At 44.3% G+C, this 15,984-nt stretch overlaps 1 protein-coding gene across 2 annotated transcripts in view; it reads right to left on the reverse strand.

Moving 5' to 3' along the window:
- The window catches only part of LOC120060363 (1-phosphatidylinositol 4,5-bisphosphate phosphodiesterase beta-1-like), a 35,265-nt gene that overhangs the window by 6,913 nt on the left and 12,368 nt on the right, over positions 1 to 15,984 (reverse strand). Inside the window, exons 13-31 of one of the 2 annotated variants that reach the window (XM_039009633.1) lie at positions 15,179 to 15,263; positions 14,859 to 15,045; positions 14,610 to 14,665; positions 14,379 to 14,478; positions 13,790 to 13,874; positions 12,967 to 13,091; positions 12,705 to 12,859; positions 12,412 to 12,576; positions 12,053 to 12,152; positions 3,898 to 4,002; positions 3,529 to 3,641; positions 3,232 to 3,364; positions 3,020 to 3,067; positions 2,702 to 2,918; positions 2,407 to 2,566; positions 2,263 to 2,339; positions 2,054 to 2,143; positions 1,867 to 1,924; positions 1,633 to 1,719 (exon numbers count right to left, since the gene is read on the reverse strand). In XM_039009633.1, the coding sequence (XP_038865561.1) occupies positions 1,633 to 1,719; positions 1,867 to 1,924; positions 2,054 to 2,143; positions 2,263 to 2,339; positions 2,407 to 2,566; positions 2,702 to 2,918; positions 3,020 to 3,067; positions 3,232 to 3,364; positions 3,529 to 3,641; positions 3,898 to 4,002; positions 12,053 to 12,152; positions 12,412 to 12,576; positions 12,705 to 12,859; positions 12,967 to 13,091; positions 13,790 to 13,874; positions 14,379 to 14,478; positions 14,610 to 14,665; positions 14,859 to 15,045; positions 15,179 to 15,263 (2,146 nt within the window). Of the gene's footprint in view, positions 1 to 1,632; positions 1,720 to 1,866; positions 1,925 to 2,053; positions 2,144 to 2,262; positions 2,340 to 2,406; positions 2,567 to 2,701; positions 2,919 to 3,019; positions 3,074 to 3,231; positions 3,371 to 3,528; positions 3,642 to 3,897; positions 4,003 to 12,052; positions 12,153 to 12,411; positions 12,577 to 12,704; positions 12,860 to 12,966; positions 13,092 to 13,789; positions 13,875 to 14,378; positions 14,479 to 14,609; positions 14,666 to 14,858; positions 15,046 to 15,178; positions 15,264 to 15,984 lie in introns of both variants that reach the window. The other variant, XM_039009632.1, reaches the window with a different exon arrangement.

Raw genomic sequence — 15,984 nt, forward strand, 5'->3', positions numbered from 1 at the left:
GGTCACGGGTGCACCTCAGCCACGCTCAATGTCCTAAACGATATCATAACTGCCATTGATAAAAGACAGTACTGTGCAGCCGTCTTCGTCGACCTGGCCAAGGCTTTCGACTCTGTCAATCACCGCATTCTTATCGGCAGACTCAACAGCCTTGGTTTCTCTAATGACTGCCTCGCCTGGTTCACTAACTACTCCTCAGATAGAGTTCAGTGTGTCAAATCGGAGGGCCTGTTGTCCGGACCTCTGGCAGTCCCTATGGGGGTGCCACAGGGTTCAATTCTTGGGCCGACTCTTTTCTCTGTATATATCAATGATGTCGCTCTTGCTGCGGGTGATTCTTTGATCCACCTCTACGCAGACGACACCATTCTGTATACATCTGGCACTTCTTTGGACACTGTGTTAACAAACCTCCAAACGAGCTTCAACGCCATACAACACTCCTTCCGTGGCCTCCAACTGCTCTTAAATGCTAGTAAAACGAAATGCATGCTCTTCAACCGATCGCTGCCCGCACCTGCCCGCCCGACTAGCATCACTACTCTGCACGGTTCCGACTTAGAATATGTGGACAACTATAAATACCTAGGTATCTGGCTAGACTGTAAACTCTCCTTCCAGACTCACATTAAGCATCTCCAATCCAAATTTTAATCTAGAATCGGCTTCCTATTTCACAACAAAGCCTCCTTCACTCATGCTGCCAAACATACCCTCGTAAAACTGACTATCATACCGATCCTTGACTTTGGCGATGTCATTTACAAAATAGCCTCCAACACTCTACTCAGCAAATTGGATGCAGTCTATCACAGTGTCATCCGTTTTGTCACCAAAGCCCCATATACTACCCACCACTGTGACCTGTATGCTCTCGTTGGCTGGTCCTCGCTATATATTCGTCGCCAGACCTACTGGCTCCAGGTCATCTATAAATCTTTGCTAGGTAAAGCTCCGCCTTATCTCAGCTCACTGGTCACCATAGCAACACCCACCCGTAGCACATGTTCCAGCAGGTATATTTCACTGGTCATCCCCAAAGCCAACACCTCTTTTGGCCGCCTTTCCTTCCAGTTCTCTGCTGCCAATGACTGGAACGAATTGCAAAAATCCCTGAAGTTGGAGACTTATATCTCCCTCACTAACTTTAAGCATCAGCTGTCAGAGCAGCTTACAGATCGCTGCAGCGGTATACAGCCCATCTGTAAATAGCCCATCCAACCAACCAACCAGCCAACTACCTACCTCATCCCCATATTTGTTTTTGTTTTTCTGCTTTTTTGCACACAAGTATTTTTACTTGCACATCCTCATCTGCACATCTATCACTCCAGTGTAAATTGCTAAATTGTAATTACTTTGCCACTATTGGCCTATTTATTGCCTTACCTCCTTACTTAATTTGCACACACTGTATACAGATTTTTCTATTGTGTTATTGACTGTACGATTGTTTATCCCATGTGTAACTCTGTGTTGTTTTTGTCACACTGCTTTGCTTTATCTTGGCCAGGTCGCAGTTGTAAATGAGAACTTGTTCTCAACTGGCCTACCTGGTTAAATAAAGGTTAAATAAATAAATAAGGGCAACGGGGTTAAAGGTTAGAGGTCATGGGTTAGTTGGTGTGTCACCTTTGGTTTTTCATCCAGAATCTGTTGCTGGATGCCTTTGTGCTGCTCCACCAGTCTCTCTTGACGTTTTGCCTGGGCATCCTCCAGCTAGAGCAGAGAACAGAGAGGTTACCTTCAGTGATTGGACCACTCGTTCCTGGAATCGCTATCACTATAACAGTACTTGACGTCCCGCAGATGATTCACCAACAGGAGTTTTGAGTGATGTCTGTCCCCAAACCCTTTCATCCTTACCCTCTTGATGTTCTGTACCACTTCATTCACATATGATTTGTTGATCTCCAACTTCTCCCTGACAACAGAAGAAGAAATACAATCATACACATAGGCTGTATTTCTATCTCTCTGTCAAACACACACACACACACACACACACACACACACACACACACACACACACACACACACACTTCTCTCTTACTCTTCAGCCAAGTGCTTCTCTTTCGTCATTGCTTCTTTGATTTTCTCTGTTCTCCTCTTTTCCATTTTCTTTTTCAGGTCTTTCTTTTCTCTACAACGGTGGAGCATCACAAATTAGATATTTTATAGAATTGTTTACAATTATATCTCTATAATACACTCACTTTACGACTCTGTTAAACTGACGTCTCACAGTCATGTCAAACTCACTTGTCACAGATGTCTTTTAATTTCTTCATCTGGTTGTTCTGGCTTTCCTCAGTCACCGTAGTCAGTTTCTCCATCAGCTGCAATAGTGGTGAGTATTAGAATGTACAGTTATATAATGTATTAATGTGTGTGTGTGTGTGTTACCTGTTTGATATGTTCTCTTTTGAGGTATTTCTCGCTGTAGTATTGTTCCTGCCTCAGCTCCAGTAGCTGTTGCTGTTGTTGTTCTCTCAGCTCCCCCAGTTGGTCCTCTCCCTCCTCATCAAACTGCTTCAGTTCAGCCTCCCCTCCAGGCGTCAAACTTCTACAACACACAAACACACACACACACACACACACACACACACACAAAAGGGACATGAGTCAGGGTTAGGGACAACGCACACATACACACACAATGCAACACTCTACCTTACTTCCCCCCCTCCACCCTACCTACCTTGTCTTACCATGTTGTTTAGTCTTCAAGAGAGCGTTGTGTCTGCGTGTGTGTTGGTTCTTAGCCTGGTTGTATTTGGTGGTATGTTCCTTCACCATCTCCAAAGTCTTCTTCTGGTGTCTCTTCACCACATCCTTCATCTCCCTGTAGTGTCTTTTCTGCTCCCGCATGATCAGCTTCTGTTGCCTGAGCTCCTCTAGTGTGGCCGCCTCCATATCTGAACCGGCAGAGACCACACAGTCGAGCACATAGACTACACACCACAGCCACACTGTCTTATACTGACCACACACAATCCCGCCCCCTGATCCCTCTGACCTATCAGAACGCTCTGCACCATGTCTTCAGTCTTCAACGCTGCTTTGGCTGGTTCTGAAAAGACAACAAAAACACTAATATTGGTTGGCGGCACACCATTTAAATGGGGAAATTAATTAATGTCAATACATCTGCGGTGACATTGTAGCAGTCTTGGGTGTGACTTTGGCAGATAGAAGTTGGTGGGTCAGGAGTCAGAAGTCTAGGGTTACCTGTGGCTGCAGGCTGAGGTGTGTTAGTAGGAGTTCTGGGTGTGACGGTAGGGCTGGGGCTGAGACCGTTCTCCAGAGGAGCAGGTCGTAGGTTCGATTTTGGCTCAGCGGGCCCTGGCTGATCAGCATTAGCCTCAACCTTTATAACACAAAAACATCAACAGCATTTAACATTACAATCAACACCAGCAACAACAGCAATGTAACAGTATTTCTAAATGCATGTATATCAAGGAGAACCCGTTTTTACTGTCCATAACCCCCTTTCGACCACAAAACCCTAGTTTGACCACAAACCTCTTTGCTGGTCTCCTCCTCCCCTTCCTCTAGGGTGAGAGCAGCCAGCTGCTGGGATCGCTGCTCCAGGAGATTCACATACCGGATGGGGTTAGACAGCGCCTCGATCACATCTACACACACACACACACACACACACACACACACACACACACACACACACACACACACACACACACACACACACACACACACACATTAGGGATTAGCCTTGATGCAATGTGGGCAAGCTGAAGAAAAAGACTACTTCTCTGAGGCCAGATATTCCTGCCACACGTGCACGTGTTCCTTACCACTGATAACTAAGCTGGTATTAAGCTTATACAGAGACCTCCAGGTCTAATAGGCATTGTCATACACCAGACCTACCTGCAAAGGTGTCTGGGACATAATCCTTCACTTCAATGTAGACAAACACAGCAGGCAGAATCAGAGACTGGTTCTTCTCATTCCTCAAGCCGATGTAGCGATAACCTGAGACAGACAGAACATAGTTAATAACCTGAGGACAGGAGAGGAAAACAGAGGACAATAAGGACTACAGAGAAAGAAACACAAAACTATTTGCAGAAACAGTGTTTACTGTTTACAGGTAAATATAATGTTGTTCCTGTTCCCAAGAAAGCTAAGATAACTGAGCTAAATGACTATCGCTCCGTAGCACTCACTTCCGTCATCATGAAGTGCTTTGAGAGACTAGTCAAGGACTATATCACCTCCACCCTACCTGACACCCTAGACCCACTCCAATTTGCTTACCGCCCCAATAGGTCCACAGACGACGCAATCACACTGCACACTGCCCTAACCCATCTGGACAAGAGGGCCTCAACCTCTCCTTCACCTAATCCACAGATATCCATCTGTCTTCCCTATATCAACACATCGTTCTCCTCTCCTCCATCAAACACATTCCAAAGCCTTCTGGGTCGCTACAGATTCTTTCTATTCAAGGCTTCGTCTCTATCATTTATTTAATATCTCAATGTTCAACACCAACAACGACGAGACGGCCTACAGGGAGGAGGTGAGGGCCCTCGGAGTGTGGTGTCAGGAAAATAACCTCACACTCAATGTCAACAAAACAAAGGAGATGCTCGTGGACTTCAGGAAACAGCAGAGGGAGCACCCCACTATCCATATCGACGGGACAGTAGTAGAGAAGGTGGAAAGTTTTAAGTTCCTCGGCGTACACATCACGGACAAACTGAAATGGTCCACCCACACAGACAATGTGGTGAAGAAAGCCCAACAGCGCCTCTTCAACCTCAGGAGGCTGAAGAAATTTGGCTTGTCACCAAAAACACTCACAAACTTTTACAGATGCACAATTGAGAGTATCCTGTCGGGCTGTATCACCGCCTGGTACGGCAACTGCTCCACCCACAACTGTAAGGCTCTCCAGAGGGTAGTGAGGTCTGCACAACGCTTCACCGGGGGCAAACTACCTGCCCTCCAGGACACCTACACCACCCGATGTCACAGGAAGGCCAAAAAGATCATCAAGAACAACAACCACCCGAGCCACTGCCTGTTCACCCCGCTATCATCCAGAAGGCGAGGTCAGTACAGGTGCATCAAAGCAGGGACCGAGAGACTAAAAAACAGCTTCTATCTCAAGGCCATCAGACTGTTAAACAGCCATCAATAACATTGAGTGGCTGCTGCCAACATACTGACTCATCTCTAGCCACTTTAATAATTAAAAATTGAATGTAATAAATGTATCACAAACCACTTTAAACAATGCCACTTTATATAATGTTTACATACCCTACATTACTCATCTCATATGTATTTTCTGTACTCTATACCATCTACTGCATCTTGCCTGTGCCGTTCGGCCATCGCTCATCCATATATTTTTTTTTTGAAAACTCTGTTTATTAAGTTTTACACACACAGACAAGACAAAGCAATATAAATAATATACTCAACTAGAAAAAATACAAATAATACATATAAAAAAAATAACTTTAAAGATACCATACTTTAGACAAGTTAAACACACCAGGCAGAAGGCTACAAAAGGTTAAAGGGCAATCTATAGTATAGGGACAGAGCAAACACCTCACCATTGTTCCTGTAAACAGTCAAGGGATGGGGTGGAGAAATGCAACCACTCACAGACAGTCAAGGCCACAGACCGACCATCCACTGGACCAAAAATAAAAAGTTACAATGCTTTAAAATAAAAAATGAATAATAATAATTTTATGTAGGCGTGAACAGAATTAAAAAATAAAAATAACTGGGAAAAACAAGCTCACACCTTAGTCTCTGCCCGGGCAGGATGAACAAGGCATCCACAGGTCACAATCAATAAGCACATCAACCTTAATGCCCCCCACCCCCACCCCAGAAAAAAACACAGAGAAATGCTCATCCAACCCCTAAGTCACAGGGGGGTCAAATACAGACTTATTTTGGTTTTAATAGGAATGCCATCAGAGGATGGACTGTTTAAAGTAAGACCGGAATGGAGCCCAAGCCTCATTAAACAGTTTGGGGTTCCCACGTGAATTGAATTTAATTTTTTCTAGTTTCAGAGAGCACAACACATCTCTCACCCAATATTTATAAGATGGGGGAGCTGCCATCTTCCAGTTCTGTAGTATTAGCCGTCTAGCTAAAAGAGTTGTATAAGCAACAGTGTCCGACTGGATTCTTGACAGGGGGGTACCTATGGGCAGTACTCCAAAAAGGGCTGTAAGGGGAGAGGGATCTATATATCAGAGAAACATTTAAATATTAATTCCCAGAAACCTGACAGTTTATGACAGCCCCAGAACATATGCAACAGTGTGGCTGGTTCAATTTTACATCTGACACAGGTAGGATCAAAATCAGAGAATATTCTTCCAAGTCTGGCCCCAGACCAGTGGATACGGTGAACCACCTTGAATTGAATGAGGCTGTGTCTAGTGCTAAAAGAGGACGAATGCACCCTGCGCAGCACAGATTCCCAGGTGTCTTCCCCAAGTTCCTCCCCCAAATCCTTTTCCCATCGAGTCTTTAAGGGCACCAAAGAAGGGTTCTGTAAGTCATGAATGATTGCATATACATCTGAAATTGCGCCCCTAGGAAGCTTGTTCAGCTCCAGGATGCTCTCTATAGCTGTATTCGCAGGCCTATGGGGAAATTCAGGTGTGTTAGCTCTGACAAAGTTCCTAGTCTGGAGATAGCGGAAAAAGTGGGATTGGGGGAGGTTGAACCTTTCCTGTAGCTGAGCAAAAGAGGCAAATGTATCATCAAAGAATAATTGGGCTAGTGAGGAGAGGCCTAGTGAGTGCCAGATGCCAAAAGCCCCATCATTCAAAGATGGAGGAAATAAAATGTTCTGATTGATTGGGCCTGATAGCGAAAAGCCTCGGAGGCCAAAGGCTAAACGGAACTGATTCCAAATTTTAAGAGACTGCTTTACAATTGGGTTGACACACCTTTTGCCTAGGGACACTGGGAGAGACGAGCACAACACAGAAGAAAGTGCAGCAGGTTTACACGATTCAGACTCCATCTGGACCCAGATTGGTCTAGGGCCAGTAGGATCAGTCTGCAGCCAGTACAGAAGGGCTCTGAAATTTGCAGCCCAATAGTATGTCTGAAAATTTGGTAGAGCTAAACCCCCCAATGACTTAGGCTTCTGTAGATGTTTTCTACCAATCCGTGGTACCTTGCCATCCCAAATAAAATGCATGAATGTTTGATCCAGTGAAATAAAAAAAGATTTTGGAATAAAAATGGGTAAACATTGAAATAAATATAGAAATTTGGGCAACACACTCATTTTAATGACATTAATCCTTCCGATAAGAGAAAGAGGTAGCGCATTCCAAAAAGTAAAAGATTGTTTCAAACTGTCTGCTAGAGCAACCAAGTTTTCCTGAAACAGATTTGAATATTTCCTTGTCACTTTAACTCCCAAGTAGGTGAATTGATCCCGGACAATCCTAAACTGAGAACTTGTAAAAGAGCACTTTAAAGCAGCCTTGTTTACAGGAAAAAGCTCACTCTTGCCTAGATTCAGCTTGTACCCTGAGATTGATCCAAACCTTTTAAGAACAGATAAGGCGCGTGGCAATGAGGTATCAGGGTTAGAGATAAACAAAAGGAGGTCATCCGCATATAGCGAGACTTTCTGCTCTGAGCCCGTCCTGCTTATTCCTTGAATGGCATCATTAGAGCGTAGTGCAATGGCGAGAGGTTCGATTGCCAAAGCAAACAACAAGGGGGAGAGTGGACAGCCCTGTCTGGATCCGCGGTGCAAGGGAAAATAGTCAGAGGACAAGTTGTTAGTCCGTACCGAAGCCATGGGGGAAAAATAAAGAATCTTTATCCACGCAATGAATTTGGGGCCAAAGCCAAATCTATAAAGGGTAGCTGTTAGGTAACCCCACTCAACGCGGTCAAACGCTTTTTCTGCATCAAGTGAGACCACCACCTCTGGGTCCTCCGACGCTGGGGAGTACAGTATATTCATAAGGCGCCTAATATTGAAAAACAAATGCCTATTTCTCACAAAGCCAGTCTGGTCAGAGTGTATTACTTGATGCAGCGAGCCTTCCATACGGATGGCTAAAAGCTTGGCTAGGATTTTGTAATCACAGTTTAAAAGCGAGATTGGGCGATAGGATCCACATTCCAGGGGGTCTTTGTTTTTCTTTAATAGTAATGAAATTGAAGCCTGATAAAGACTAGGCGGTAGCTTTGAGGTATTAAGGCACTCTGCAAATAGTCGAGACAAGAATGGGCAAAGCAGACCAGAAAACGTCCTGTAAAATTCGGTTGGAAAACCATCCGGACCCGGTGATTTACCACTTTTCATTGCGGACACTGCTGTTGCAATCTCCTCAGGTGTAAATTCTTCTTCTAGACAGTCATGGGTGTCTGTATCAATTGAAGGCATATTCAGGCCATTAAAGAAGGAATCAATCAGCAAAGGGTCTTGAGGGGATTCAGAGGTGTATAGCGCAGAGTAAAATTGTTTGAATTGATCATTGATCTCTTTATGTATAACTGTGGTGGCACCAGACGGGGTCCTTATTTGTGGGATTAAACGTGAGGCCTCAGATTTACGGATCTGATGTGCAAGGAGTTTACTGGCCTTGTCGCCTTGTTCATACACTCTGTACCGAGCTCGCAAGAGTAACTGTTCAGCTTGCCTGGTAGAAAGCTCATCAAATTCAGATTGGAGTAGTTGGCGCTCTTTATGCAGATCAGAGGAAGGAACCGTAGCATACTTCTCATCCAATGTGGCTATGGATTCGCTCAGGTCCCGAAGTCGCTGAGAGCGAACTCTGTTTTAGTTGGCTGTATAAGAAATAATTTGGCCACGTAGGTATGCTTTGAGAGACTCCCATATGGTAGAGCAGGACATACCTGGTGTTGAATTAGTTTCTAGGAATAAGGTGATTTCAGAATAAATGAAATTGACAAACTCCTTATCTGAGAGTAAAATGGGGTTAAGACGCCATTGATAACACATAGGAGGTCGCTGGGGAAACTCTAGTTCAAGCACTAATGGTGAATGGTCAGAAATAACAATACTCTTGTAAGTACACTGCCGAAGGTTAGGCAGAAGTTTTTTGTCCAAAAAGAAGTAATCAATCCGGGAGTATGTTTGATGAACATGAGAATAAAAGGAATACTGTCTATCTGTAGGATGTAGGAAACGCCAGGCCTCAAACATGGCATATTTCTGAAGAAAGGCTTGAATAAGTAGGGCACATTTAGATGGGCCTGTAGTTGTTCGTGAGGACTTGTCAAGAACTGGGGACATTTTGCAGTTGAAATCCCCCCCTAAAATCAACAAATGAGAATCTAAATTGGGTATAGCAGACAAAAAGGAAGAAATGAAACTTGTGTCATCCCAATTGGGAGCATAAACACTAGCCAAAACAAGAGGGGTAGAAAACAGTTTACCGGTTACTATGACGTATCGTCCCTTAGGATCAGCGATAACCTCAGAAGCTACAAAGGGAGTGGCTTTATCAACCAAAATGGCAGCCCCTCTTGATTTACTATGAAAGTTAGAGTGGAACACTTGACCAACCCAGTCCCTACGCATCCTAAAGTGCTCACCAGTCCTCAAGTGAGTCTCTTGTAGAAATGCAACATTTGCATTCAAACCCTTTAAGTGTGTCAACACCCTCTTACGCTTCACTGGGTTATTAACCCCTTTGGTGTTCCACGAAATGTACTTGATCGCATTGTTTCGGCCCCTCTGGGCATTCCCGTTATACAACCCTGTCATTAGAGCATAGAATGGAAAAGCAATGAGCGCCCAAAAACCCCAGAATAACTTGTCTCAGAGTAATAATGTACGGTGGTAGATGTTTGGAAAAAGTACAAAAAAAAAAAAAAAAAAGACAGAATGACAACATTAGAACTGAACAATTCAACCCCTCCCCCCACCCCCTCCCCCCATCCCAGACAATACCTCCCCAAACGAGGTACAAGCCTAAATAGAACATGTTCTCTTCGCACAGTATGTCTGTGAGAGTGCGGTCTTAAACCTAAACCCACAGTCCCGCTCTTTAAAGTCGCGTTTTGTTAGTGGATCAAACAGCAAAAAGAGATAATCATTTTTTAAATAAAAATAAATAAAAGTGAATCCCTTGTGCAGACGAAATTACAAAAGCACCACTTGCAGATGTATATAATTATATTCCCAGTCTTATAACAGGCATTTGAGAGAGAAAATAAAGAAAATGTATAAAGGCTCTCAGCCGAAAACCTAATTTGAAGTAAGGAAATCGTAGTAAGACAGCTTACAACCAAGACCAAAAAACTACGTGTGCGCAACGTTGAACGCTTGCTGGGCATAAATGACGCTCAGAACTTTTAAAATTTAAGTGAAGACCCCAAAAAACGTGTCGCCTCGGGAAGCATTTACTGTTTACTGGGTCAATGCAAACGGATGCAGTAAGCAAATAACCAAGAATATTTTGAGTCACTGAGACACTATGTAAACAAACTGAATAGGTGAGCAAGACAACCTAGAAAACACAGGAGTATAGTAAAACCTCAATACAATGAAATTAAAATGACTGAATGCTTGTATGGCAAGCACACTAGATGATCAAAACATTAGATCACATCAAATAAGCCTGAATGGGTTCGCCAACTCCTCAACTATACAAAATTAGCATGTTGTAGCTAAACATAATTGTACCACAGGTGGGTTACTTACTATCCACAGTTCGCAAGCAACAGTTGCTGAACTATGAGCAAGTTCAAGACTTCTTGATGTGACGTTGAATGTGAGAGAGAGCCTCATCCGGAGATTCAAATGTGTAGTCTTTACCATCATGAGATAGCCATAAACGGCCGGGAATCGCAGTCCGTACTTCACACCTGGATGGTCCCGAAGTAGTCGTTTGGCCTGTCCGAAAGCTGCGCGCTGCCTGGAAACAGTGGGGGAGTAGTCCTGGTAGATGGAGAAGCTCTGTCCTTGAAAGCTCAGAGTGGTATTGCGGGCTCGTCGGAGAATCTCCATCTTCTCATGGAAAAAGTGCACTCGAAGAATTATGTCACGGGGCCTCTCCCCATCCCGGGGCTTTGGGCGCAGCGACCGGTGGGCACGATCAATCAGGGGCTTTTCATCTAAGGCAAGAGCATCCTTCAGCAGCCCAGAAACGAAATCCGTGGCGCGAGGCATTTCCGCTGACTCTGGGACTGATACAAGTCTCAGGTTATTGCGGCGAGAGAATCCCTCTAAACTTACACAGCTCTCCTTCACCTTTTTCAAATCCGCAGCTAGGCGTTTCACGTCAGCCTCCAGGGATGTAGTTAAGTCGGAGACATTTGTAGCGAAGGTCTCCAGTGCTGCAATCGTTGTAGCGTGCGACGCCATTGTTGTTTTGAGTGATGTGATTGCTGGCACCGTCTCGTTCCGCAGGATGGTTAGATCTGCTTTTAAAGTATCAGAAACCTCCTTTATTCGGGCCTCAATCGTAGCAACCACCTCCGTTTTCATTTCAACTATCTCAGAGCGTAGTAGTTTGATGGCCTCGAGAATGTTCACTTCAGCGCCGCCAAGCCGCCCCCCCGGGTAAAGTATCAGTCCCCGGGCCGTCAGGCTCAGGGGAGGGCGGTGATGAGAGTGTGTCTTGTAGGCCGGGTTTTCTCAAAGTCATGCTTTTGGCCTTATGTTTCGTCGACATGCTGACATTTGGAAGTAAAGTAGTCTTGGTTTTTACGGGAAGGGATCACCAAAATAATATATGAAAATAAATACGGTTCTGCTGCAAAATTCACATAAACTTTAAAAATACCACGGGAGCAAACGGAAAACACGTCAGTCGCACATGGCGTCCCTCCAATCCCCCTCATCCATATATTTTTATGTACATATTCTTATTCATTCCTTTACACTTGTGTGTATAAGGTAGTTGTTGTGAAATTGTTAGATTACTTGTTAGATATTACTGCATGGTCGGAACTAGAAGCACAAGCATTTCGCTACACTCGCATTAACATCTGCTAACCATGTGTGTGACAAATAAAATTTGATTTGATTTACCGGGCCGTATGGCTGGCACAGGGATAATACGGTGACCTATGAACTTTCCTCCTTCCTCAAATGCAGCAATCCTCAGAGAGGCCAATGTCGGGAGAACCACCTGCAAAAACACAATTAGACACAGTCGTACATTGATATACCTTAAACACAGTTATACAGTTAAAATAATACAGTTTTACACAGTTAAACTGTTACACTTCAATATTATACGCTACCTATGGTTATACAGTGAATCCTGAAGATTTGAGTTAGCTCTCTGAGCTAATGCCTAGGTTTTAGCTCAGAGGGCTAACACAGTCCAGTCTTATGGCATTTAGGGGACCTGGGTTCCAACCCAGTCGGTCATACTGTTGTCTCACCTTCTTGAAGATGATTGGGTCCTCGTCCCAGACAGGGTTGATAGCGTTGCTTTGGGATGTCTTGGTCTTCAGGGCTTTTCTCCTGGTGTCCACAGGAAGACCAAACATGTCGAGCTCTACGTACACACCTACCTTCTTGTCGCTCAGAAACTGGCCTGATATTATCTGTAGGAGAGAGACGCTCAGTTTAAATGGGCTAATTATATCCACGCTTTATTCTAAACTACAGTAACTGGTTAACCTTGACAGTTGGTTGGGTTATGGTTATGGTTAGAGTATTCTGTAACTTCTACCTTGACCTTGACTGTGTTAGCCACAATGCCGTCCACGGTGCTCTCAGCGAACGGGTCAAAGTGTTTGTCTGGTCGTCTCATGAACTCTGGTTTCAGTCTGTAGCCGCTCTTCCCATTGTACTCATACATGCCCAGGTTCAACTGCATAGACAGATCTGAGAGAGAGAGAGAGAGGGATAAAGAAAGAGAGAGAGACAGAGGTCATGGTGAGGTCAGAGGTTAAGCGAGGTCAGGGGTCACAGGTCAAGTAGGCAGGCCTCACCTATAGTTTGGAAGTTGAGCGCCACCAGCTGGCAGCCAGCGTTCCAGAAGAGTTGTGGCATGTAGTTGGAAGAGTCCACCCTAGTGCCTTTAGGGTAGATACGACTCAACTGCTGCTTGTTATATCTGAGAGGACATGTTAAAGACATGACATTACATTATAGTAAGAACACTCTTACTAGAACACTCCACCTGGCACAGCCAGAAGAGGACTGGCCACCCCTCAGAGCCTGGATCCTCTCTAGGTTTCTTCCTAGGTTCCTGCCTTTCTAGGGAGTTTTTCCAAGCCACTGTGCTTCTACGTCTGAATTGCTTGCTGTTTGGGGTTTTAGACTGGGTTTTTGTATAGCACTTTGTGACATCGGCTGATGTAAAAAGGGCTTTATAAATACATTTGATTGATTGATTGATCTTAGAACCAACAAGGGTTCTTTGACTGTTCCCTAGGAGAACCCTTTGAAGAACCCATTTTGGTTCCAGATAGGACCTTTTTGGTTCCCATGTAGGAGCCTTTCCACATTGGGGTTCTACATGGAACCCAAAAGAGTGCTACCTGGAACCAAAAAGGGGTCCTCCTATGGGAACAGCCACAGAACCCTTTTGGAACCCTTTTTCTAAGAGTGTAGAGTAGGGCCTGTATATTAGTCAACTGCATTGATGAGACTTAACTGCTGCTAATCTTCAATGGAATTCGCTAAAATAGAGAGCAAAGCAAACCCTTAAGAGGGAAGTAATCAACCACACTACAAACTAATACTGAAGTAGAGTTAGGGTTCTGGGTTATTGTTGGGGTTATTTAGAGGGTAGCTGAATCTTAAGGATACTCCACAAACTCCACGGGCGACTTCGTGAGGTGCTCCAGAGCTTTAGTCTCCACAAATGATGACATTTGATAGCTACGATTAACCTCTGGGGAAAGAACATAATGGTTTATTATGCATTTGCGTGTTTATGCGCTCATATGTGTGTATACACTGAGTATACAAAACATTAAGAACACCTGCTCTTTCCATGACAGACTGACCAATTGAATCCAGGTGAAAGCTAGGATTCCTTACTGATGTCACTTGTTAAATCCACTTCAATCAGTGTAGATGAAGTGGAGGAGACAGGTTAAAGAAGGACTTTTAAGCCTTTTGACAATTGAAGGTGAATGGGCAAGACAAAACATTTAAGTGCATTTGAATAGGGTATGGTAGTAGGTGCCAGGTGCACTGGTTTGTGTCAAGAACTGCAACGCTGCTGTTTTTTTATACACAACAGTTTCCCGTGTGTATCAAGAATGGTCCACCACCCAAAGGACATCCAGCCAACTTGACACAACTTTGGGAAGCATTGGAATCAACATGTGTTCCATGTGAATGTGTTCCTAATGTTTGGTATACTCAGTATATATGCAGTGAGCCAGCATACTTTTGGACGCCTCGAAGGAGTTAAACTTGGTGGGCTGGACGTAGTTGACCAGAGTGGACATCTCCTCTGTGGCTACGGCCTCCCGCTCCTCTGCTGTCCCCTGGAGACAAAGTCATCACATAACAGGCAGCCATGTTACCCTAACCCTGACCCTTCACCTCTAACCTACATCAGCAGTGTTAAAGGGTAACCAAGTAACCATGGTAGCAGAGTACAAGCTACTGAACTCACCTCATCTGATGTCTTCTTACAGTCATCGTCATCATCATCATCGTCATCATCATCGTCTTCACCCTCTATTTCTCCTGAAATAATGTTTACATTTCCATATACTCTAAAAGTGTTTTTGTTGTTGTCATCTCTTATAAAAGGCTTCTAGAGAGCCTCACCAGCTGTGATGGTAGTGATGAAGACGATGAACATGATTATTATTATTATCATCATTTTTATGCATTAGAGCACACTTGCAGACAGCCTCACCTTCTGTAATGTTGCTAGGAGACGAGGGTTCATCTGTTGCCTGTTCTGCTGCTACGCTCTGGTTGGTTGGGTGCTCTGCCATTCTCTTGTTGCCATGGGCAGCCAAGGGCTTGTGGGATTTCTTGTTCTTAATGAGGATCTTACCTATCAGCTCCTGAGGACTTGGCAGGGGTACCCCAGACTCCAGCTAACACACACACACACACGCACAGGCAACGCACACACATATCAGTGTACATGCATGCAAGTGTGTGTGTGTGTGTGGGGAGGGGAGGGGGGGGGGGGGGTTGGTGGGGTGCGCGTGTGTCCTAAAAACTTACAGGATATTTCTCCAGTGGGTCAATCAGTAGTGCATCTCCAAAAATCGACCTACAGTATTCTGCCATCTTGGCTTGTTGCTTCGGCCTTTTAGGATTAGAGATCAGGGGTCAGGATTAAAGAGCAGTTCACCAAATATTTTCTAATATATTCGCCTATTAATATATACAGTGGGGCAAAAAAGTATTTAGTCAGCCACCAATTGTGCAAGTTCTCCCACTTAAAAAGATGAGAGAGGCCTGTAATTTTCATCATAGGTACACTTCAACTATGACAGACAAAATGAGGAAAAGAAATCCAGAAAATCACATTGTAGGATTTTTAATGAATTTATTTGCAAATTATGGTGGAAAATAAGTATTTGGTCACCTACAAACAAGCAAGATTTCTGGCTCTCACAGACCTGTAACTTCTTCTTTAAGAGGCTCCTCTGTCCTCCACTCGTTACCTGTATTAATGGCACCTGTTTGAACTTGTTATCAGTATAAAAGACACCTGTCCACAACCTCAAACAGTCACACTCCAAACTCCACTATGGCCAAGACCAAAGAGCTGTCAAAGGACACCAGAAACAAAATTGTAGACCTGCACCAGGCTGGGAAGACTGAATCTGCAATAGGTAAGCAGCTTGGTTTGAAGAAATCAACTGTGGGAGCAATTATTAGGAAATGGAAGACTTACAAGACCACTGATAATCTCCCTCGATCTGGGGCTCCACGCAAGATCTCACCCCGTGGGGTCAAAATGATCACAAGAACGGTGAGCAAAAATCCCAGAACCACACGGGGGGACCTAGTGAATGACCTGC

Source organism: Salvelinus namaycush, chromosome 15, assembly GCF_016432855.1.
Source record: "Salvelinus namaycush isolate Seneca chromosome 15, SaNama_1.0, whole genome shotgun sequence".
NCBI lineage: Eukaryota > Metazoa > Chordata > Actinopteri > Salmoniformes > Salmonidae > Salvelinus > Salvelinus namaycush.